Source organism: Anguilla anguilla, chromosome 3 (assembly GCF_013347855.1).
Source record: "Anguilla anguilla isolate fAngAng1 chromosome 3, fAngAng1.pri, whole genome shotgun sequence".
Classification (NCBI taxonomy): domain Eukaryota; kingdom Metazoa; phylum Chordata; class Actinopteri; order Anguilliformes; family Anguillidae; genus Anguilla; species Anguilla anguilla.
The window spans coordinates 61,303,050-61,325,949 of NC_049203.1; the positions used below are offsets into that span (position 1 = coordinate 61,303,050).

The window sequence follows — 22,900 nt, forward strand, 5'->3', positions numbered from 1 at the left end:
TTCTTATTTTATTTCCTAATATTTCTCTGCCCAGGAGGCTAAGGCAATCACAAAAATAATATGTTCAATATAGCAAATAAACAAGTTTTACTAGATACAAAAACATACAAGGAAAAAACTTTTCAAGCATGACCTTGCTTTGTAAATAGCAGTAGACTCCAAATGCAAATTCCAAACCTAGAATCAACTCTATACCTTTTGTGAGCTTTCCTGTGCATGAACTAATGATAGATCAACACACCAAAAAGAAACAGCTGAGTAGGCAACTATTTACTTTTGGTCCTCTAAAATGGGGGTATTATGTAGTAAAAAAAAGGCTGTAATTCCTACATGGATCACTCAATATAGATGCAAATACCCTCAAATCAAAGCTAACAGTACACACTTTAACCTCATATTTAAAATCCAATGTGCATGGAGTACAGAGCCAAAACACCCTGTGCCCTGAATAACAAGTCCCCCCCCCCCAAAAAAAAAAAAAACCTGTGACTGCCCCCCTAGTCTGAGAAATCTAGAACTTGGGCTGTTTGTTGTTCTGACCCTGAATCAATAAATCAATCAATCAGTCAATCAACCTCACTCACATTGAACCTTACCATCAGAGTGAAGTAGTCACCACAAAGTTTCTACAAGCACACTATGCCACGGACAAAGGAAATTCTAGAAGAGATTAGAAAAAATATATATACAGAGGGTAACAAAGCCATTTCTAAAGATCTGGAACTCCAATGAACCGCAGTGAGTGCCATCATCTCCAAATGGAGAACACAATGAACAGTGCTAAATCTTCCCAGGAGTAGTCAGCCTGCCAAAATTGTTGCACCAAGGGTGCAGCGACAACAAGGGTGCAGCGACAACTCAGGAAGTCACAAATGATCCCAGAAGAACATCCTAATAACTGCAGGCCTCTCTAGCCTCACCCCAAGGTCAGTGTTCATGACTCCACAATAACAAGGAGACTGGGCAAAAATGGGATTCATGGGAGAGTAGCAAGGCGGAAACCACTGCCAACCAAGAGAAACATGCCTGCTTGTCTCACATTTGCAAAAAAGATCAGTCAAAAGTGGAACTTTTCACAGTAAGAACATCCATACCAAGTGTCAAGCGGTTTTGGCATTTTCTCGGACCCCACTGAAAATGAGCCAGCTACTGCTGGCTTAATGGGTAATCCTTGCACTCAATACTCTACAAATTGTTTCTCATTTTAGCATCTCACTTTTTACAATTTTACAATAACCCTCTTTGTACTGTTTTAAGTAAGTGTATTTGTTCTATTTTGTAATTTTTTATATGATGAGTGCAAATAAATAAATCTGAAAATGCACTCAGTTTGTCAATCTGATGTGTGCATTATAGCCTTCCAGTGATTTTACGGCTTTGGGACCCTGTAGCAGACGGCGCGTCTCCGTTCTTTGTTCTCTGCCAATCGCGCTTCGCTTTCCAGTCCCCACTGGTCTTAACCACAGTCTCTGTTCTTAACGAGCAGTCAGGCTAAGTGGGTCCTCATAGAACGGTGCCGTCTTTGGCAGTGTCGTTAGTGAAATACAAAAAAATAACAAAAAAGCGAAGATGGCTTCTCCAAGGACGATAACCATCGTGGCACTTTCCTTCGCTCTTGGTCTTTTTTTCGTGTTTATGGGCACAATTAAGCTGACACCAAGACTAAGCAAAGATGCTTATAGTGAGATGGTAAGTAACAATTGCTTATGAGCAGTGCAGCAACATGTCTACATCGGGAGGACAACGCTATTGTTCCAAGGATAATTACATTTGTACATCTTGGGACACTGCTACAACACATTCTATTAATTCAGTTGCAGTTTCCAATCATTAAACGATTGTCCAGTTCGGACTGGATTTTGTTCTATCGTATTGCTAACCATTGCTGTAGAACATGCATTAATGACATAGCCTAGCTATCGAAAATGCTTCCAAAACATGCTTTATTCAATTAATGGATTGTAGCTATATGTCAGTATTTACACTGAATAAGCAATAGTGTTGAATAAATCGCAAGCTAAGATTAAATGGATTCGTAACGTTGATTGGGCCTTTTATTTTAACGGTAGGCAGCCTATTTTATGTAGGCTAAATAGATCATGATTTTAAATCACTTGTATTTGAAATGAATGAGCGGAAACAGATTTTAGACAAATACTTGTTTTCTAAAATACTATTTTACAGGGATGATAGCGCTCTAGAACAGATAGGCTACTCTGCTCCCATGGCGGTCTTTCCAGCAAATTCTTTCCGGCACCTGCTGGTGCTGATGTTGTAGCCATTATCCAGTAGGAACGCGCCAGCTAGCTCCGAAACGGTGATCTCATTTTTGTTTTAATATCACTATATCTGGTGTTTTACTCGTGAAATTTGACATTTCTGAATACTTTAAGAAGCATATACAGTGCCCTTGTAATTTTTATTAACACCCTTGATAAAGAACTAAAACACAATAAAATAAATACAGGTCCTGCGTTCTGAGCCAATGCCTGTCAATGAAAATGGGGTGGCCGCTGGGGTGGGCAGTCATACGTTGTCCATGCCTCTGCTCCAGATGTGGCCCATGAATTTTACTTTGCCTCTCAAACCTCATGCCTCACTGTGTGCTGGTGCACGGAGCACTAATATCCTCTACTAGATTAATCATTATTATCTAATAGTCGAAAGTAGTATGTCGTTTTTATTTTTTGTTTGAAACCATCTCCTTGTGAAGGTTAATAACCCAGAACTTTATTTTTTGTTTCTTGTGTGAGTATTGGAAGCTGTAATCCAGTGTGCGGATATCCATTTTCTTTCAACCTTCACATGTACTTTTATCTTGCACCTGGCCAAATACTGGTTGGATGTGCACACAGCTACTCTGCTGTCCTCCTTATTATATGCCTGTCAAACAGGAAAACAAGGGAGGACACAATATAGTTAAAAAGTAGCTTGTTTGTTAATGTGATTTTAAAATAATTTTAAAATGTAATCATTTTAATATATTACTGGACATGTGGGGTAAGTATCTGGAACAAAAAATACTTTTTAGTATAAATATATATTATTTTTTCCATTTGTTTGAGTCATTACCTGTAGTTTTATTTTACACAGCCTACTGTACTTGTCTTTATCAAGGCTATGAATCATTTTGGAGGGCACGTTATACTAACAGTGAGTGGACACACTACTGTGCAGTTAACACTTAAGTTATACTGGAGTAAAGCTCTTCAGTTCATATCAGAAGTAGTATCCATCATGATAAAACGGGTCCATTTTTGGAGTGAATTGTTTGCCTTTAAGGTGGAAATTAGAAATTGGGTCCCTGCTGACAGAGCAGTTTTAATCAGCACTCATTGTAAAATTGGGGCTCCAGTGAATTAGGACATTGCATTACCATAACTACTTGAAACCTACAAGCAATAACGGTCTACAGCAGTTAATGTAGCACTTATCCTAAATTCACGAGGCTATATTTCACAAATCCCTCTGTTGCAACCTTTCACTCCGCCCCCCCCCCCCCCCTTTTTGTTCCAGAAACGGGCATACAAGAGCTATGCCAAGGCCCTCCCAGGTTTGAAGAAACTGGGCGTCAGCTCGGTGCTCCTGCGAAAGATCATTGGCACACTGGAGGTGAGCTGTGGCGTGGTGCTGACGCTGGTGCCTGGGAGACCCAAAGATGTGGCCAACTTCTTGCTGCTGCTGGTCATGCTGGCGGTGCTGTTCTTCCACCAGCTAGTGGGTGACCCTCTCAAGCGATACGCTCATGCCCTGGTTTTCGGTATCTTGTTGACCTGCCGGCTGCTCATCGCCAGACAGAGCGAGGATAGGCCCGAGCGGGAGGAAACTAGGGAGCAGCAGGTCAACGCCGAGGAAAAGAACAAAGTCAAAGTGTCTTAGTCCTAGTTCCTAAGCTGGGCAGATCCGCACCAAGAGGAAGATTGGATGTCTCTCTTTGGATGATGGAAATCCTGGAAAAAAGACAGTCGCCACAAAAGAGATAGCTGCACGGCCCTGACACCCCTGACTCCCCCACTCATCCCCTCCTCCCCAGCAGACTGATTTGTTCATTTCACCTACCTTTTTTTAAACGTAAGAAGCCTTCCCCTTGACATTGGACGGTCACGTGTGGCAACTGTTTTGACTTCCAGCTCTTTCAGGAAACAAGGCAATTTATGCAGCAGTCATTTCCCTCTATTGTTAAATGTTTTCATTTTCAAATATTTGCATTTTACATCTCTATTTAAACTTTTAAATTTAAAACTTTGTTACATTTGCTTTGACGGATACTACTTTTGTCACCGTTTTGAATGCTGAGTTTTACCACATTTAAATGGACTATGGGACATTTTCTGGGGTAGTTTTTCATATGAGTAGTTAGTGATAATATGTATAATTTCAATTTCTTAAGCATAATAATTTGGCATTATACATGTGGATAAGGCTAATTAAACCATGCTAAATTAGCACTACTGTTTTGTATGTAATGTCCGTACATATGCATTCATGTTCCAACTTTTTTTTATGCTTAAGTGGATGATGTAGAATGGAACTACTGTGTGTATTTTGGTCTTTTTCTCTTTTTTATTAGGTCTCTTCAGTTGTTCTTGTTCCTGTTTCTGTGCATGCAGACTTGTGATCCTATCAGAAATACAAATCATTGAAATGGCCAAAAATGATAATTAGTACTTTTTGGGTTGATGTGACATCTGCTTTTTTCACCTTGTGTTATTTAGCAGACACTCGTATCCAGAGATACCTTCCTTGCTGATTTGCTGTACCCTTCTGGTGTTTTTGCTCTTGTTTTTCATCATGAGGTGAAAAAAAAGTGAAAAGTTTGTAAAGACGGGAAATTTTCCACTACTGGTTCAATGTCCATCTCATCCCTTCCATCAATTTATAACAAGCCATGTATGAATATTCCATAATGCTGTCTTTGATTGAATTTCTTAAGCTCTCATTACCCTACTGTTCTTGTGGCATGACAAAAAATAACCAATGTCAATGTGGGATACAAGCAAAATAATGAATTGGCAGTCAGTGGTTTCAAGGATAAGCAGTGTTTTAAGTTACTGGTATCGTGTAGGATTAGCTTTTCTTTCTAAACACGGTTTCCCATCTTGACCAGTGAGTGGAACAGGTGGAAATAAGACACTGATCCTCCTTGGTGAATAATTGTAGAACAATGGATAAGTCCATATTCATACAGTAGCATGTTTACTGATCTTTATCTCAATATGAAAGGGATGGTAAGGGGTACTAGGATTTGTGCTTTTATGATGTCACCTGGAAAGAAATAACTCAGGTTAAATGGAAAGATCTGCATACTGAGCATAAATTATTGTGAACAAAATACAATCATGTTGATGGCTTGGATTACAAAAAAAGCCCTGGTATGTCACTGTGCTTTGAATCCTGTATAAAAAAATGTGCAAAATAAAGATGTTTGGAGGAAAATTACAAATTGTGTATTTTGTGGGATTAGCAATTGCTTGGACACGTTGTAAAATAAGTTCTCATGCGACCGTAAATATTGTGCAGTTACGATGCTGACCAGTAAGTCCGACATTGTAGGACTACATCACACATTTTATGCACAATTAGCTTTACTAAGACAGCCAAGTTGAAAAAAAAAGATTTTAAACAGAAATTCCGTTAATTAATCGAGAAGCATGAACCCGTTTTAACTAATTTATTAGTTATATATTTCAAAAGAATAGGCCAATAATGTATTTATATTAGCTTAAAAGAAATATGAGTGAAAATTCATAGCTGCCATGTTGCCCCTGAAAATGGGCAGGCTCTTCCGGAAGCCTACAGTGCGCCTGCGCACACGATGGCGCGCAAGTTTTGAGTTTTGTGGATTTCCAACCAGCCAGTAATTTTTTTCCCCATTGCTAGCTACGTGAATACAATGGAGTTAATTTGCTAATGTTGCAATGTCGAAAAAATCTAACCCATCGCGGTTAGATATGAATGCTTCCTCTGAAAACGATTCTTCAAATTCTGGTCGCAGCGATCGGAGTTTGCGAGTAGCAGAGAATTCAAGAAAAAAGAGAGAGGCGGAAGATCCATTTCTGTTAGCGTTGAAGTACTTCTCCAGAGGTAAGCAGACGAACAGCATATGCGTTACATTTGTCAGTGTTTTCAATCTGACAAAATAATTTAATTGATATAGCTAACTACGTTAGATAGCTAGCTGGATACATGTTGTGTATTATCAACAATCATATTGAAATGAATTAGGTCGATGTGCACAGAGCCAACGAGCTAATGTATGCTAGCTAGCTCAATATTTTAACACATTAACCGTAAGTCAGACTGTTTAGTCGACAGCATTGGCTAGTCGTAGCTTGGCCCACCACACCCCATTCACCCCTTCAGAGTGTACCCAGCTGGGTCGTTGTGGTTTTCTTTGTTTACCATCTAGCATTAGCGATCTAAACAGCGTGGTATTAATAGTAACTACAGCCAGTAATAATGTACTGTTAGTATTTGGCCTAGCTAATTGAGTACGAATTAGCTAGCCTTCGTGTGTTCTTTCAACCAGATCGCCAACCAACCTCTAGCCAAATTAGCTTTGTAGATAGAGTTACCCTTACAGTTCACGAAAGCAGATCATTGTCTTAACTGAGTTGCTTTAGTTATACTTTCAAATTGAATTTCAAAGCCTGGTAGCTATAGTGTACAGTGAATTATAGTCAAACTGAGCCGAGAGCCCCTAAAATAAACAGGTTACAAGTTTATGTTAGGAGCAAGACAGCTAGTGTGCTAGCCAAAACTAGCCATACAAAGCTCTACCGAACTAACATTGAAGTCAAGTGTTTTTCAAACGACAACAGGCTTATTTTTCTCAACGTGTTGACTTCATTCTGAAAAATTTTAATAATTTTGATTTCCACTACGATGGCAGGTATTCACATTTTGAACGAACCCACTCGAAACACTTACTGGAGTAGACTAACGTGAGAGTGAAAACAAAGCAGTGATCGCTGCCCGAGATTTTGAGGAATTATTTTTGTTTGAAACATTCATAATAAGTATACAAGTGTAAGTTCTGCGCAACAAGAGGCATCTTTTTTTTGACGCAATTTATAAAATGTTTTGGGGGCATTAACAGATGTACACAAAGATTGACGACATCTGACCACAGACTATACTCTACACAGCTGGCTCTTACCTTTTATTCCTGTTCGCTGCAGATTTAGGGAAGGAAATACAAATGAATCCCACACTTCCACATTACACTGCAATTGGCATTCCAAAAAAGCACACTACAACTCCGATGTTGCGTAAAGCAAACCCACACACATTAGGCACACAGATAATCTAAGAATCACACAGCCGTCAATCTAAGAATCAGCCGCCTACTCCCAACATAAACCGAATGTCTCTTTTAGTGTCTATGTGCAAGTTAAGGCAAATGCTGACCACGTCGTCTCCTGAAATCCGTGGCTCCTCCAGCTTGTGTACATACAAACAACTTCCAGAGAGACAACAGTACTCTCATGGTCCTAACCTATGATACGAGACCAGCACAAACCATTCACAAAACCGAAGAGTGAACCCACCACTCACCACATTTTCGCAAAGTAGAGCTGTGAGGACCAACAGCTTAATGACTCCCTGTCTGCATGGTTATAAAGTGCTCATCTGCAGACTTTCATGACATCATGTCCTCCAATGATCTGCCTACCCCCAGTATCTACAGAAGCAATATACTGCAACAAGACACAGCAGCAATCCAGAGATGATAGTGAAAATCTGATACAGGCTGAAAAAGTTGTACAGTGTAGCATTTCTCGCATTTCTATAATAATAATAATATAATAATAAAGTATTGTATTTATTGTGCCTCATTACACATGTGCATTGTGGGTGGGAATGAGAACCTGTATCTGTTTTAGTTTTCGGTTGGAGTATTTGGCTTGATTTTCTTAAATAAAATGACTGAAGAATGTCCAAAGAAAGGTGGCTTACTGAAAGCTGTGTTTTGCAGTTGAAGAAGGCACCCCTTGGCGAGGGAACGATGTGCTGGAGAGACACATGGCAGTGGTGGAGCGGGTGGCGCTCAGTCAGGGACTTCCTCCGGAGGCCATAACCGTCATGCTGGATTTCGCCCTGAGCTTGCGTATGAGTAAGACCGCTCTCCTCCCGCCCACACTCTCGGCCCAAATTGATGACTGTTTTCCACTGAGTTCAGAGGCCTGGTCTGCTTGAGTGGGCTCGGGCACGGATACTGAAATCTGGCCCTCGAATCGAAACTCGGCCCTGGTTTTCTTTTCTCTCTGCTGATTAACTGAACAGTTAGTGCTAATGATTGGCCAGACTGTCTCCACACCTGACTCCCAGGTAAAGGGAGGGTGGAAAACTAGCAGTTCTCAACCCTCTAGGACTGTGATTTCAGTAGCAGGGGTTTGTTATTTTCTCTCATTGTTATTTTGTTGCTGTTGATCCCTCAGGAAAATAATGATTGTGAAGTTATGTATAATTACTTTTTATTGGTATATGGCTTAATTGATGAACATGAACCTGCTCTCTTACACATGTTACTTTGATACATTGAGTGTCTTTGTGTCCAGGAACACAGTTTTGTGTGCGCACGCTGAAGATTTTGATCCCAGCATCTGCGGTGCCACAGGATGCTGTTATCCAAGGAGTCTCCTGGTTATGTGTTGGAAAGATGACCGTGAGCATGCAGGTAAGATTTCACCCCGACCACCTGACCTCCTGGGTTGTGCCCTACTGTTTCTGCTTCACAAATACCCAGTTTTGTAGGGTTCTGATTGGAAGCTGCAGTTCAAGCCAACTAATCCTTTGACCTGTAAGATAATGATGGCTAACGCATTCTAGAATAAATCTTACAAACTATAACCTCCCTGTACAGACAATCTAAGAGGATTGTTTACAGTGAAAGATGCCAAGGCAGTTTTTTTCCCCCTCTCTCACCACAGGTTATGTTCCTTCGCTGGGTGCTCACAGTTTTTGACCTGATCGACTCTAAGGACCAGCTGCGGGCCATCTACGGCTTCATCTTCAGCTTTGTGACTGAGGAGAGTCTGGTGAGTCGGCGGCGCAGCTCTGAAAAGACTCGGGACTGCTGTCCCGTGGACCGCTTGGCTTCGATTTTGGTCGTAAAACCTTATGCACCCCGGTGGGCGGCTCATTCCCATTTAACGGCTGTTGTGTTGCGCGAGCGGGTCGTACGATTCGGTATCGAATCGGGACTGGGGTCTGCGTGAGCCTGGCTCGTAGTCTGTAGTGAGATGAGAAGCAGCGCCTAACAGGACGCATTTCGAAGGAGAGCCGGCACTTGCCTGTGATTTGCCCAATCAATGATTGCAACAATCAACAATGAGTGCTGAAGAGTATGATTGGGAATTACAAACTGGGAGCAGGGAAAAAATATTAAATACTGTGGGAGATGGAAAAATATCTCTGTATTCCTACATTATAAGGGAGTGCATTCAGCACTGACGGTAATGTTGCTGCTGCGTATTATCGTTTAGCGCTGAGCTCAGCAAAGTCTTTCTACATGTTCATATAACGTGACCAAATAAAACACAGCTACTGCAGCTTGGTGAACTATACTTGCATGCATGTAAGAGCAGTAATTGAGCCTTGGATTATGGAATAATGTTTTATTTCCTGTCAGAAAAATTGTTTTGACAGTCGACAGTTTGTTCACGGGAGTTTTGCTTTGTTTTGATTTTATTATTTGTTCAGGGCCCCAAAATGTTACAGTAGGATTTCTTGAGTCCACTTTGCTCACCCCAAGGACAAAGTACCTCCATTGTGTTGATGTGATTTTGGTTTCACTGGAATGGTGCAAATTTCAAAACATAATGTGTTTTTTCCCCACACTATATTGTCTTCTTAGTGTCCTTATGTCTGCCATTTGCTGTACCTGTTGACCCGGAAGGAGAGCAGTGAGTATTGGAAGGCGTTTGCCTGAAGACATTCTAATGCTTACAGTACATTTTAATCGTTGCCTCAGATGTTGACTGATACTGACCATGTCTTGACATGATCTTAACATTACCTCTTTGCGTCCTATCATTTTCCCCAGTTCGACCTTACAGAGTGAGGAAACTGCTGGAGCTTCAGACCAAAATGGTAATTAATTCAACTCTGTATTTATTGCAAGTGTCCAGTAACAGGTAACGATAACATAATGTCCGCAGATGTCTTTTTCTTACTGGAATTTGCTTTCTTCTCTTGAGTGTTCCATTAGCATTAATATTATTAAAGGGCTGTTGACAGCTTTTTGTCACAGTAAAGCAAAAAAAAGCTGGACTTTCAACATGCAGGGATCTCTGCAGTAAATCAATATCTTCAGAACGGAAGAGCTTTTGGCTGACCGTTGACATGTACAAAGTTGAGATGTCAGTATTCTCCAGTCTGTTTTAATTTCTTTTTTCTAGGGCAAACAGCCATTCTTGATGCACCTGCTGGCCCTGTACAAAATCTTCTCCCCGGAGTTGGTTACTCTGTCTTTTCCATCGAAGATGAAGGTTTGTCACACTGGAGAGTGAAGTGTGTGCAGTTGTAGATGTACATTTAGAAATTGTACCGGCCTCAAAATGTACATCCACCGCCCGACAGTAGCACTAGTAGAACACAAGTAGAGCTTTTGAAAATCCTGTGTTTTTCCCCATAAAATGCACATGGAAAATGAATAAAAAGGGTATTTCCCTCACCCTTTCAGAGCGGCTTCAAGAACCACAACTCCACCTGGAAGGCGGCGTTGAGCGCCGTGCAGAGGAGGAACAATGTGGAAGTCACCTCTGACCTTCGCCTGACCTTCGGTCCGAGGGAACAGCCTGTCTCTAAGAAAAGGGTATGGATGCCGTGGGCTGCCGCTTGGCTCCCCCAGGGCTGGAGTGGTTCATGACTGCTGTGTACGGAACATCACTCTGAAGCGATGTCCTGCCCCTGGAATGAACATCTGCTCAGGGTCAGGTGCTACCGCTAGGGTGTTAGAGGGCTGAGTAAAGTTAGCTAGCCTGCTAGCCAGATTGCATTAGGCCCAGGGGTGTTCAATCATATTCGAAACGGGCCGGTGTGGGTACCTGTTTTTGTTTTAGCCCAGCTCTAAGACGCCTGATTCTACTTATTAAGGTCTGGTAATTAATTATTAAGGTTAATTGGACACCATGATTAGTTAAATAGTGATATCAAGTGTTGCAGTGTTGGGCTGAAGCAAAAACCTGCACCCACACAGGCCCTTTTTTCCGATTGGACACCCCTGCATTAGGCAATGAGCAAGCTAATTAGCTAGGTAGCTAACTATCCTCTCAGGAGCCAATTTTAGCTTGAGAAATGGGATCTAATATGTATTGTTAAACAAAGTGATTACATCTCCATTGTAACAAAAATATTTGCTTGTGATTTCGCTCAATAATTACATCCTCGAGGAGTTCATATCTAACTGTTGCTGGCAGCCCTAATGTTTAAAAAACAAACCAAAAAAAGCCATACTGTAATGTTTTGCGCAGACTTGAGTTTGACATGCATTTTCAATGGAAATGTGTTCTCACGGGTGCTCTGAACTGTCTTGCGGTGGTTCTCAAACTTTAGGAACATGTGACCCCCATTTAATGAGCGAGTATTATGTTTCGCGCCTTATTAAAATGTAGCATGTTAAAATTTTAAATAATTTTTGTAAACACATGAAAACAACTGCATTTACTTGTAACAGTGTTTAATTTGGTTGGTGCGAATTTCATGACTGTAGGAAGTCCCAGCTGCTGCCATGATGTAATGCCCCCTCCTCTCAGGCTCATGCATACGTTCCGCTGGCAGAATCAAAGCTTGTGTTTATGGGGCAGGCCTACGGTGTGCGATCTGAATACAGGCATGTTTTTTTTTTGGAGTAAGCAGCAGACGGAGCTAACTCACTCAATGCGACTCACTCAACACTGACTCACTCAATGCAACTCACTCAACGCTGACTGACTCAACGCTGACTCGCACAACGCTGACTCACTCAAGGCTGACTCACTCAAGGCTGACTCACTCAAGGCGGACTCGCACAACGCTGACTTACTAAGCGTCAGCGGCTGTCTCTCCTCTCCTCTCCTCAGAAAATGCGCAGTCACCTGACCATGCCGGCCTTGAGCTCCGTGCCCCAGAGCGGCTCCTCTGGCAGGAAGGCCCTCCCCCTGGAGCAGCTCCGGGCCTTCCCCCAACTCCTGGAGAACCTTGATCGCATCGAGGTAACCCTGATGCTCAGACCCACATTCATTACCCAGTGACAGAGGCACTGTTAGAGCTATGCACTACCCAGCATTACAGGTCTGCTGGAGACAGAACCCCTACCACAAAGGTGAAATCTATGCAAGCAAGCAGAGAATCTGTAGTGCAGGGAAGTCTAATTGTAAGTTTAATGTAATTTCTTTTTTGGCCACAAGGTGGGGGTCTTATTTCATTATTTCAGAGCTTTACGTGAACTGTGGTCTCCAACATGGATCTTGTCTAAGAAGCATTTGATCCTTTTTACTTTCTGAATGCTAGTAATTATTTAAAAATGTTATATTATTTGAATGTCTTTATTAATAGTCTTGGTTAAAGTGGCCAAATGCTCAGAATGTCGGTATCAAGCACGATGGTAAGTGTGGAATGAATGTGATGATTGCGGAATGCTTTTACAGATTCTGCTTGCTCGGCAGGGCTATCAAACTGATAAACCTTGGTAAATCTTTGTAAAAAGGTTCCTGGCAATTAATTTATTCCCGGCTACATAAATTTAGTTCACTCTCCGTGGAGCCAGCCTCTGGAAGAGGCCATTCTGATAATTTATGACTTCTGAGGCTTCATAGGAAGGAATGGCAGCTCATCCAGTACAGTTTATCTTACAGGAAGAACAGATCTGCCATGGCAACGGTGTAGACCCAGTGATTCTTTACAGTTGGAGATTCTGCACCATTGAAATGCATAGTTTCCCAGGCGATGGATGCATTTGTTCTGTAATCGCAGGGAAATTAAGCCGTGTTCAATGACAAATCTTGCAGCCCGGATTACTTATTTGCAGCATAAATGTTCCCATACAGTGAGGCAGCTGTTCGTTCAATAGGCAGGGCTGATTGGAGAAGTGTGTGCCGTTTGTAGGTATCTTAATGCACACAGTTAACGTGTGGTTTATGCGGACTGCCAGTGTGTTCTGCCATAGTCTCAGCTTTGGGTATTTTCTGCATTACCCTCCTGGCTGTCTTGTCAGTCCCAACACTACTGGGGTTGCAAATTGGCTTATTGGAACAATACGCATCAGCGCCTGTTGTTTCTCCTGCACTGTGGGGGAAGGAGTGAGCTGTGAGTTATGTGATTTGAGAGGAAATTAGCAGCTTTCGGTATCAGTTCAGACATGTGGAGGATGTGTAGATTTGACGTGACCGCAGTGGCAACGAAGAGGTGGAGACATTGTATGTCTTGAACATTGCATGGTCTTACTGGACATTGCATGGTCTTACTGGACATTGCATGGTCTTACTGGACATTACATGGTCTTACTGGACATTGCATGGTTTTATTGGACATTGCATGGTCTTACTGGACATTGCATGGTTTTATTGGACATTGCATGGTCTTACTGGACATTGCATGGTCTTACTGGACATTGCATGGTCTTACTGGACATTACATGGTCTTACTGGACATTGCATGGTTTTATTGGACATTGCATGGTCTTACTGGACATTACATGGTCTTACTGGACATTGCATGGTCTTCCTGGGTATTGCATGGTCTTACTGGACATTGCATGGTCTTACTGGACATTGCATGGTCTTACTGGACATTGCATGGTTTTATTGGACATTGCATGGTCTTACTGGACATTACGTGGTCCTATTGGACATTGCATGTTAGGGATCAAATAAGGTAGAATACACTACTTTCACGAAGTGTAAAACATGATCATTTGTAATGGTTAATATTGTGAAATTGGTGAGGAGTTTATTTGCCAAACAAAGCCACCGACCATGCAAATTGCAGTTGTCTCTAGTGTAATGCTGCTAATTGTTCAGTATTCACACCTACCTCCCTGGTTTTATTAGTAAAAACAGCTGCTCTTTCATATTTTACAGTTTGTTGTGCTATGAACTGCAAGGCTACAGAAAGTATTTGTTTTCTTATAAAGTAGTTGATCCAGTTCTGAAATGCCCAATTGCCTTTTATAAATGGCAGTTGGGCGTTTAACAGAGTTGAGAAGCACATTTTTCATTAATGAAGGCTGCAATCAGGGACAAGATGGGGTCTGTGTTTAGCATATTTGCAAACAGTTTTTGGCCAATTTCGTGTCGTCGTTTGGCAGTACTCCAATGGAAGATTGAAATGATATGTAGGATGCTCTGGCTTTTTGACACTTCCCAAAAGAATAGCTGACATCACCTCTGCAAGCAGTCCACCCTCACAGAGCAAGAGTGCACCAGAAAAACATCTACACTGCTGGGTTCAGTGTGACCTCGTGGTCTGCCTCTAAGCATTGTGAGGTCTTCAGTCCTCGAGACACCAGTGAAATTCCACCATTGTCACCATTTTAAGACTCAACTTTAAAAGAGGCTTCTATTTTCATCAGGGTCCAGATGGAAACACTTTCCTTCATGAGGTTATGATGTCTCAGTTGGCAATATGTTTAAGTGAAAAAATCTCAGGGGATTGCAGGGAATTTGCCACCATTTAAAGAACTGAAGTATTTAAATGGGTGTTGGCTGTTCCTGTGCGATGCTCAGTGTGGTGAGATGCTCAGGGTGGTGTGATGCTCAGTGTGGTGAGATGCTCAGGGTGGTGTGATGCTCAGTGTGGTATGATACTCAGTGCGGTGTGATCTGTGATCTGTGATCTGTGCTTGTGCTCCAGCTTCCTGCTCAGATGGGCTCTATGCTGGGCTCCTCCCTGGCTCTCCACTACCTGGACTGTGTGAGGGACAGCTCGGCCTTCCTCAGGCTCAACTTCTGGCTCGGCCATGCTCTCCACGAGGGTAAGGCCCGGCCGACCAGCCTGCCGCGCGGCGTCCCCCGTGAATGCCTGTACCGAAATGACATCTGTCCGGCTGTCTGCCTGTCAATCAGTCTCTCAGTCAAACCGTCATTACATCAATCAGTTAGTCAGTTAATCCTAACCATACCTGGAAATTAGCAGACAAAGGGTTTGTAACCTGAATTTGAGAGGAACTGTGGCCTTTTATTTGTCCTAAAGAAAAAGGTTCAAATGATCAACTTTTAAAATATCTTTATTAGCGGCAACGAAACATTTGTGATTTACTGTCCTTGTGGTAGCTTCTAATTTAGCAGAGCAAGCTCTGTATGCCACGAGAGTGTGTAGAGCCACAGTGTGTAGGTGTTACTTTTTAACCTTTCTAAGAGTCATGTCAACCTAATGAAGGCTTCTTTTTGACTTTTGAAAGAACCCTGCTCCTAATGAGCACCCATTTCTGGTACCCCTGAAGCAAACACTCCAATGCTACCTTTTGTTATTTTGTTTTTGAATGGAAAAAAAATGAAATGATTTTAAGGTTTGGCAGTGAAGAATGTCTAGCTTGTTCTTTTGCTCAGCACGTTTTGTTTTTCCTTCTTTTACCTTGTCAGGAAAAAAAAAATGTTGACTCAATTGTTGACTCAATTTCGTTCTTCCCTTCTACTGAATTGCACAGAATTTCTGTTCTGCAGAGAGGCCAGTTCTCAGAACACGGTGGAGGGTACACGCTTCCTAAACACATTGATCTCCACACAGCGCCTCCTACAGGTGAGCCGTGGTGAAACACTCTTCCTTCTCTCAAATTCCAGGGGAATTCACTGAGATTGTGCAGTTTTAATTCATGAAGTTGAAGTTGAAAGGAACTTGGGAAAATGTCAATGTGCTGAATGCTACAGTGAATTAAGAATGCCACCTGTTTGGATTTTGACCCAATGCTGGCTACTTAGCTATTCATGCGTAGAACATTGTTGAGGCCTCAATCTTACTTAACCTTGTAATCGGCAGTTGGTTCTCTCACTCCAGAATGAGTCAGATGAGGTGCCTGGATGTACCTGCCTTGCTTGATTCAAAGGCTGGCTTTCAGCTGGCTTTTCAGGAACACGTCGATGCGAATTGGCGGTCATTAATAGCACATATCTCATAAAATAAAAACCACGCTTTCCTAAAAACCACATACATCATTTAGCATACCATGCTCATATTTTATTTATCTTTTCCTGTGGTGATTCCCTTTAACAAGCTACATCCTGGTGTTTCTGTGTATCTTCTTGCCCCCCCACAAAAGGAGGGTTTCTCCAGCACAGAGGTCTTCTTGTACCGGTTCCTGCGGGTTTGGGACGGCTCCCTGCTCCGCCCCGAGATCCTCACCCTGCTGAGTGACATCCCTGTGGTGCCCAGCTCACGTGAGTTCCTCCCTTGGGTCCTTCCCCACTCTCTCAATGAGCTCGGGTCCTTCCCCACTCTCTCAATGAGTTCCCACTCATCACTGTGAAGCACTTTGAACGTTGGGAAAAGTGCTGTGTAAATTCAGTGATTCATTCGTTCATTCGTACATCTCGTACATGCCTAAGAGCTGGAATGTTGCAGGGACATTGCCCAGTGAGCCTTTTGATATGCACAATTTTTAGTTGTGCCGATTTTTGTTAACTCTGTCCTTTCCTTTTTTCTCTACAGGTATCAAAGACCTCCTTTTTGAGCCTTTGATGCAGCTTTTCTTCACATCCTCTCTTTTTTTCAAGGTATTTGCACGCCTTTGGGTTCATGTAGCAAAGTCACACCCTCTTTGGAAGTAGGCTTCAAGGCAAAGTGACAGTTTGACATCAAAATAAGTTTTCATTGATTGTTATAAAAGTTCAGAATTTATGTGAGTGTGAAGACGTTTCTGGGTATGCTCTTGCTAAAACGGGGAGGAGGTACAGAGCGTAAGGACTAAATTTGGGGGCTGCTTGGTCGGCTGTCGGCTGAAAAATAGCCCAGATGTATTTCAGTAGATTAGGCACTGTAACCAAAGCACTGACAAAGACAGGCATGTGGGACTTAAAGGCACCTGGTGTCCACACATGAGATGCTGCAGCAGTTATTGCCCCCCCCCCCCCCTTAGGAGTGTTTCAGCAGTGTTAACATTTCCCATGCTGGTGGTTGGTTTTCCATGGTCGTGATATATCTCTCTCTCTTTCTCCTCACACTCTCTCTCTCCCCCTCTCTTGCTCTCTCTCTTTCCCCATCTCTTGCTCTCCCTCTATCACTCTCTCTCTCTCTCTCTCTCTCTCCCCCCCCCCCATTTCTCTTCCTCCCCTCCAGTGCAGTGTCATTGAGTGTCTGAACAGCATGCTGCTGAAGTGGCTGACCTGGCACTCCGTGTATGCTCTGGAAGATGAACTCGACATCAGTGTCAGCAGCCAGAACCCAGTGTGAGTGTCTCTGTTTTTAATGGCCATTTTTACTTTTGTGCTGTGGCAAAGTATGGATGAACGGCTTCACAATGAACTCAACCACAAAACGGTTCTTAATGAAAATGTTTTGACACGTACATTTTTTAGCATATGGAAATAACTCCCAAGAAGGAAATGACGCCCAGTGTTCTCAAGTAATTAGAGAGTCTGCAGACTCTGCAATATGATTGCAAAAAATGCTCGTTTCACATGGCAACCGTCTGGATTTAATGAACATTTCATTAACATTGGTTGGAAGTCTAGACTACTGTCATTTCTGAAGTGAGTATCCTACTACCATAGAATTCCTTGTCTACATCAGTAGTGGAAACCAATTGTTAAAAAGGCCCATACTATACTAGTGTGTGCAACACATGCTCTGGTTCTGTTTCTGTGAATGCACGGGGTTCATTACACTGTTTGTATGATGTAATTTCCTGTAGTTTTGGTCATGTGTTTTGATGTTGCGTAGCTATGTGCGCATGCCCTGCTCAGTAATATCTGAGCTGTCATGTTCTTGTTGCCTTCAGAAAGAAAATCAAGTACTGATCTTACCCTTATTCCTATGGAAAATGTTCCTTTCAGAACACTGTATTGCTGGGTGGTAGGCTCCCAAAAGGATTGGTGTATTGGTTGAGAGGAAGAGCTGTAAGGCCTGCTGAAGTGCTTTTGACTTGTAGTAGAGGATTTGCTGGCAAGGCTTGCCGTAGGTGAAGTAGTGATCAAAGGATTTTGTAGTGCGCCGACAGCCCTTGATTTCCTCTGCCCAGGCTCACTGCCCTGTGCTGCTGGCCCGCACGGCGAGCTCTGTGACTGGTGACCGCTTGCTACGGGTGTAATGAATCACCGATGCCTCGATGCAGACGTCATCGATGCGACTGCATCGATTCAACCTGTATGAATCGATTCGTAATCGTGATGAATTGTTAATTTACGTGGCGTACTTTTATTTAGGCATGTTGAGGCTCTGGAGTTAATAAACACACTTGTTAGCTTTGAAAGTGGTACTGTTTGTTATTTTGGTGACCTCTTGTTGGAGGAGTGGGGTGGGGGGGGGGGGGAATCTGTCAAATCTAATGGTAACATATGGTATCATATTGTATCACTATCGTATCGTTGCTCAGAGTATCACTATCGTATCGTCATCTAGTTGTGTTGTTACACCCGTGCTACTCCCCCCCCCCCCCCCCTCCTTCCTATCCCCATAGCAACATGACTCTGTCTGGGCTGATGGACTCGGTGGTGGAGCTGGTCCAGTTCGTGGGACGGATCGCCACCATCGGGCTGCAGCTGGAGGGGTACCACACCCTGCTCCTCAGCTTCACCCTGGACTTCTATGAGACGGTGATGACCTCCAGGCAAAATTCAACCGTGATGATGATCAAGTTGTGGATGAGAAACAAAAAAAAAAAAAAAGTTGTTTTAATAGTGAAATCCAAATAGGTGTGATGAGTAGGCGATAGGTATGTAGCAGTGGTGCCCAGTTGTGTGTCATGGAGGGATGAGAGTATGCTGGTCTTCATTCAAATCAATCGGTACACCTGCTGATTTCACTAATTGGCTCCCTCCTCTCTGGTTGAAGGTGTGTTAATTGGTGAAATCAGCAGGTGTAGTAATTAGTTGGAATGAAAACCTGCATACTCTTAGCCAGCGGTGCCCAACCCTGTTCCTGAAGATCTGGCATCCTGTGAGTTTTCGGTCCAGCCCTAACAAAGCACACCTCATTCGACAGCTTGAAATCTTGTTGAGCTGCTAATTAGTATAATCAGGAAGTGACAAATTAGGTTTGAAATGAAAACTTGCAGGACGGTAGATCTCCAGGAACAGGATTGGGCAGCCCTGCTTTTGGCCCTTCATTGCACACGATTGGGCACCACTGGTATATAGACTTTGTGTGCACCACATGCCTTTCTATGCATTAAATGTCATTAAAACTTGTAATTTTCTGCTGGTGCCCTGGATTTCAGGTGTGTGACATGTACCTGAAGTATAATCTGCCCCTGGTGCTCATGCCACCAGCAGGAGTGTTCTACCCTGCCCTGCTGTCCACCAGCCCTGTCAGCGTAGATCGGCTCTGTCACGTCATGCACAAGTGAGGCTGCCGCATTACAGTACCATGTGAATTTAAAACCTGCCCATGCCACATGTACCTCTGGTGCCATTTCTGTTTTTTTTTCCTTCTTCTTCTTTTAGGTACAGAACAAATCTGGTCTCTGCCAAGCACCAGGAAAAGCAAACTGAGGTATTAAACCCGTCTCTTGTATTATAATCGTCACTTTAATAGAATGTGCAGCAAATGCTTCTGTATCCATCTGTTAAAGCGTGCATAAGCACAACGTAACTATGCAGAAAATTGCGCTAATGTTGTTATTATTGCCATTTAGTTAAATGTTTTTTATTCAGCCACCTGCAGTGGAATAACTCTAAATAACATGAACACTAATCATAGTAATCATAATAATGCAAGATTGCACAGTAAAATTGGAATAAATTTGATACACATGCAATTTAACGCAATTGAATTTAGCAGTCTGAGAAACACTGATTTTTTTTGGGGTGGGGGGGGGGGGGTGGGGGGGAGCTCATAGAGGTTATTAAAAATTTTACATGGAATAAACATGTACGTTTAGTAAACATGAACATCAAATGAAACAAGACATTAAATATTCGGGTATGAATATTTGGGGGAAAAAAAGAGTACACGAATATTCAGGACTTCCCTCAGGAGACTGAAAGGTTATGAGAGGATGCTTAGTGCTAATATTGTCAGTTCGCTCCGCCACATGGGAGTTAGAGAAGGGAAGGGAATGGCTTCAGGAAAGGAGATGAAAATGAGGTGCTTGTTGACGATGATCCCAGCGGACGGGAGCAAATGCAGCCGGTACATTTAAGATGAGGAGTCGCTCGATTAACTCTATGGTAAGCAAATGTTGTGAAGTTTGTGAGGAGATGTAACGAGCAAACGACCCTTGAAATGGTGTCCCAAAGTACAGCCGTTTCACGTTCAGGCAAATGGAAAGACCCACAAAGTGGCTGCCCTTGAAAAGTGCGGCTTGCTCCGTTTCAACCGTTTTGTCTTCTCTAAAATGGATAGGAAGAGGAAACTTCAAGTACGTCAAAACTTTTCTCCAGGGAGAGGCCTGGAGATAAGACAGAGAGAGCAGGAACTGGGTGGGGGGCATTAGAGGTGTAAATGTGTGTGTGCGCGTGGTATGGGTGTATATGTGTGAATGTGTGTTTGGCAACAGGGGTGGCCTGGAAAACCTCAGGCATGTCATACTATTAAGATTCCAGACCTTAAAATTGGTTTATACACCTACAGGCGCTGTTTTGGAGATTGTAGGCCAGACCATACCAGAATAAAGAGGAAGCCAGAGTGTCACTGCTGGCTTTGTAACTTGGTTTAATTATTGCCTGATCTAGTCTCTCTACATAGTAGGGATGGTGATTTTCAGTTATTTCACAAATCGAGTGATTGCATAATGTGCTCGATTCCTAACAGGGGGAACAGTCTAATTTTAGAACACATCTTGGCCAGGCAGCACCATTTGTTGTATAGAAAATACGTGCATGCATAACAATGTGTACCTCAGTATTCACATTTTTCCATCATAATAAAGTATTAATGATTAGCCTAGTGTGTCAATAAACACAGTCAGTGTCCAATAAAATATAGACAGAATTGTCCCCCCCTGTTCTTTCAACTTGATAAAATGTGTGGCTTTCTTTTAGTTTGGAGAGCAAGTTGGAAGCTGGCATCTAGATCTGGCAGTTTTTTTTTTTTCTTTTCTTTTTTCGTCCCTGGTCTTTTTGGAATATTCTGCTGTCTGTTGGTTTTTGAATTTTGGTCTTGGGATTGTTTGGGGATTACTTTGGGAGAGCGAAAGCTGGGCCTCAAAATTCTTCATTCGTGGTCATTTTGAATGAATTGGAAAAAAACAGTTTTCAGGTGACTTCCAGTCTCTTTGCACAATTAACCCTTTTCGAAGAAAAGATTTTTTTGAGTGTTCTAGAACTCCTTTGTTTTCATTTACCAGGAGTGACTGTGACATCAGCATTAGAATGTACAGTTAAGAACATTCTAATCGTGTATTTGTGATCTTGCACCTTAAAGGGTTAAAACTGAGCCGTGCCCTTTTTGTGCTGTCGTGTTTTTCCACCCAGAAGCCCTTTCACATCAGCAGAAAGACGTACCGCAAGTTCAACCAGTACGTGGTGTCAATAGTGAGCTGCCTGTGGAACTCCAGGGCCTTCCAGCCTGGCATGGGCATCGAGTTGGGCGAAGACCTCCTGACGCGGAGCAAGGTGTCGGAGTACTGGGGCGCCTTTAATCTCATCCACCACCCCGCCTTTGTGAGCTATGCCATAGACTTCCATCAGAAGGTTAGTAAATAGCTCAGTGACCTAGTTCAGCATGTCTATGTGTGTGGACCAGATGTCTTCTCTGTTGGTTAAGGTTAATTACTCATGAGATCTCTCGACGTCACTGGTGTTCACATTGCGTATCACCGGTAGATGGGTGCTAGGTCGCAAGGATGGTGGGTACAGTGGTTGCGTCAATGTTCACTCAAGCCTTAATGCTGGAGTTAAGTGACCTTTTACAGCTCTGAGGAAAATCTTGCCATAAGGAGAGAAGGCTTCAGTTTAGTCAAAGGCTGGACAAGGATGTACCTATTATAAAAGATGCATTAATATGGAATTATTTTTTATTATTTATGGGAGCCGCATGAGACGTTTGTGCTTATGTGTCTTTGATAAAACAAGTATCCTTTTACAAGTACCAACTGCTTGTAAGAGTTTTTTTTTTTAGGAAATTAAAAGGTGTGTGTGTGTATTTATGTATTTTTTTCATCAGTGTTGGCCAGAGAGGAAAGAGCTGGACCTGAATTCAATAAAGGTATGAAACATTCCCTAATTTTTTAAATGTGGCAATGCACTGACACGATTTTTAAGTCGGTCACTAATGGTTAATGGACTGTGGTAAGTATTTAGGAGCGCCATTCGGGGGACTTTCTGAGTGGGTGACTAACGGTGCTCTCTGTGTCCAGGCGGGGAGGCGTTGGGACTGGTACACAGAATTCCTGTTTTGTCGAGGGTTCCAGGGCGTCAAAGAGTTCGTCCAGAACAGCTTCAGCCGCCGGTCATCCATCAGGGAGGTTGGAACCGACTCCCAATAGCTCCGCAAACTGCCGTGGCAGTAATGGAGAAAGCCGTGGATTTAAAAACAATTAGCTTCATTTGTACAAAAACATAAAAAACAAACAAAAAATTTGAATTTTTTTTTTTTTTTTAATCACATTTTTGTATATACTCTTTAGCTGTACTTAGACCAAGGTAGGTTTATTAATATCATTTTAACCAATCTTTCTCTGTAAATAGCCAGACCTTCATAAGTGTACATTTCCTGTGGCTGAACTCTGTGGCGCTGCTCTTCTCTGTGTTGTATATTTGTCCTGTGCTTGCTTGGTATTATGAATGCGGAACTATAAAATAAATTAAAATTGAGAAAGTGAGAA

General features: G+C 42.5%; 2 protein-coding genes across 2 annotated transcripts; both read left to right on the forward strand.

Moving 5' to 3' along the window:
- Nucleotides 1-1,435: 1,435 nt before the first annotated feature.
- On the forward strand, nucleotides 1,436-5,443 carry tmem35 (transmembrane protein 35). The gene is made up of 2 exons (XM_035408131.1): nucleotides 1,436-1,689; nucleotides 3,517-5,443. The coding sequence occupies exons 1-2, from the start codon at nucleotides 1,570-1,572 to the stop codon at nucleotides 3,877-3,879; spliced, it is 483 nt and encodes a 160-aa protein (XP_035264022.1). The 5' UTR covers nucleotides 1,436-1,569; the 3' UTR covers nucleotides 3,880-5,443.
- A 360-nt stretch (nucleotides 5,444-5,803) lies between these two features.
- cenpi (centromere protein I) lies at nucleotides 5,804-22,900 on the forward strand. The gene is made up of 20 exons (XM_035407914.1): nucleotides 5,804-6,084; nucleotides 7,979-8,116; nucleotides 8,562-8,680; nucleotides 8,934-9,041; nucleotides 9,860-9,908; nucleotides 10,049-10,095; nucleotides 10,404-10,493; nucleotides 10,688-10,819; nucleotides 12,066-12,197; nucleotides 14,836-14,956; nucleotides 15,629-15,720; nucleotides 16,238-16,355; nucleotides 16,627-16,691; nucleotides 17,254-17,363; nucleotides 18,593-18,728; nucleotides 19,352-19,476; nucleotides 19,578-19,626; nucleotides 21,549-21,767; nucleotides 22,240-22,281; nucleotides 22,433-22,900. Exons 1-20 carry the CDS (start codon nucleotides 5,919-5,921, stop codon nucleotides 22,559-22,561), a joined length of 2,187 nt encoding a protein of 728 aa, XP_035263805.1. The 5' UTR covers nucleotides 5,804-5,918; the 3' UTR covers nucleotides 22,562-22,900.

Bases quoted from the DNA above. Each gene is read 5' to 3' on its own strand.
- cenpi (XM_035407914.1), top strand. From the start codon at position 5,919: ATGTCGAAAAAATCTAACCCATCGCGGTTAGATATGAATGCTTCCTCT. The intron at 10,096-10,403 runs GTAATTAATTCA...TCTTTTTTCTAG, and splicing joins TGGAGCTTCAGACCAAAATG to GGCAAACAGCCATTCTTGAT. The intron at 12,198-14,835 runs GTAACCCTGATG...CTTGTGCTCCAG, and splicing joins AGAACCTTGATCGCATCGAG to CTTCCTGCTCAGATGGGCTC.
- tmem35 (XM_035408131.1), top strand. From the start codon at position 1,570: ATGGCTTCTCCAAGGACGATAACCATCGTGGCACTTTCCTTCGCTCTT. The intron at 1,690-3,516 runs GTAAGTAACAAT...TTTTTGTTCCAG, and splicing joins AAGATGCTTATAGTGAGATG to AAACGGGCATACAAGAGCTA.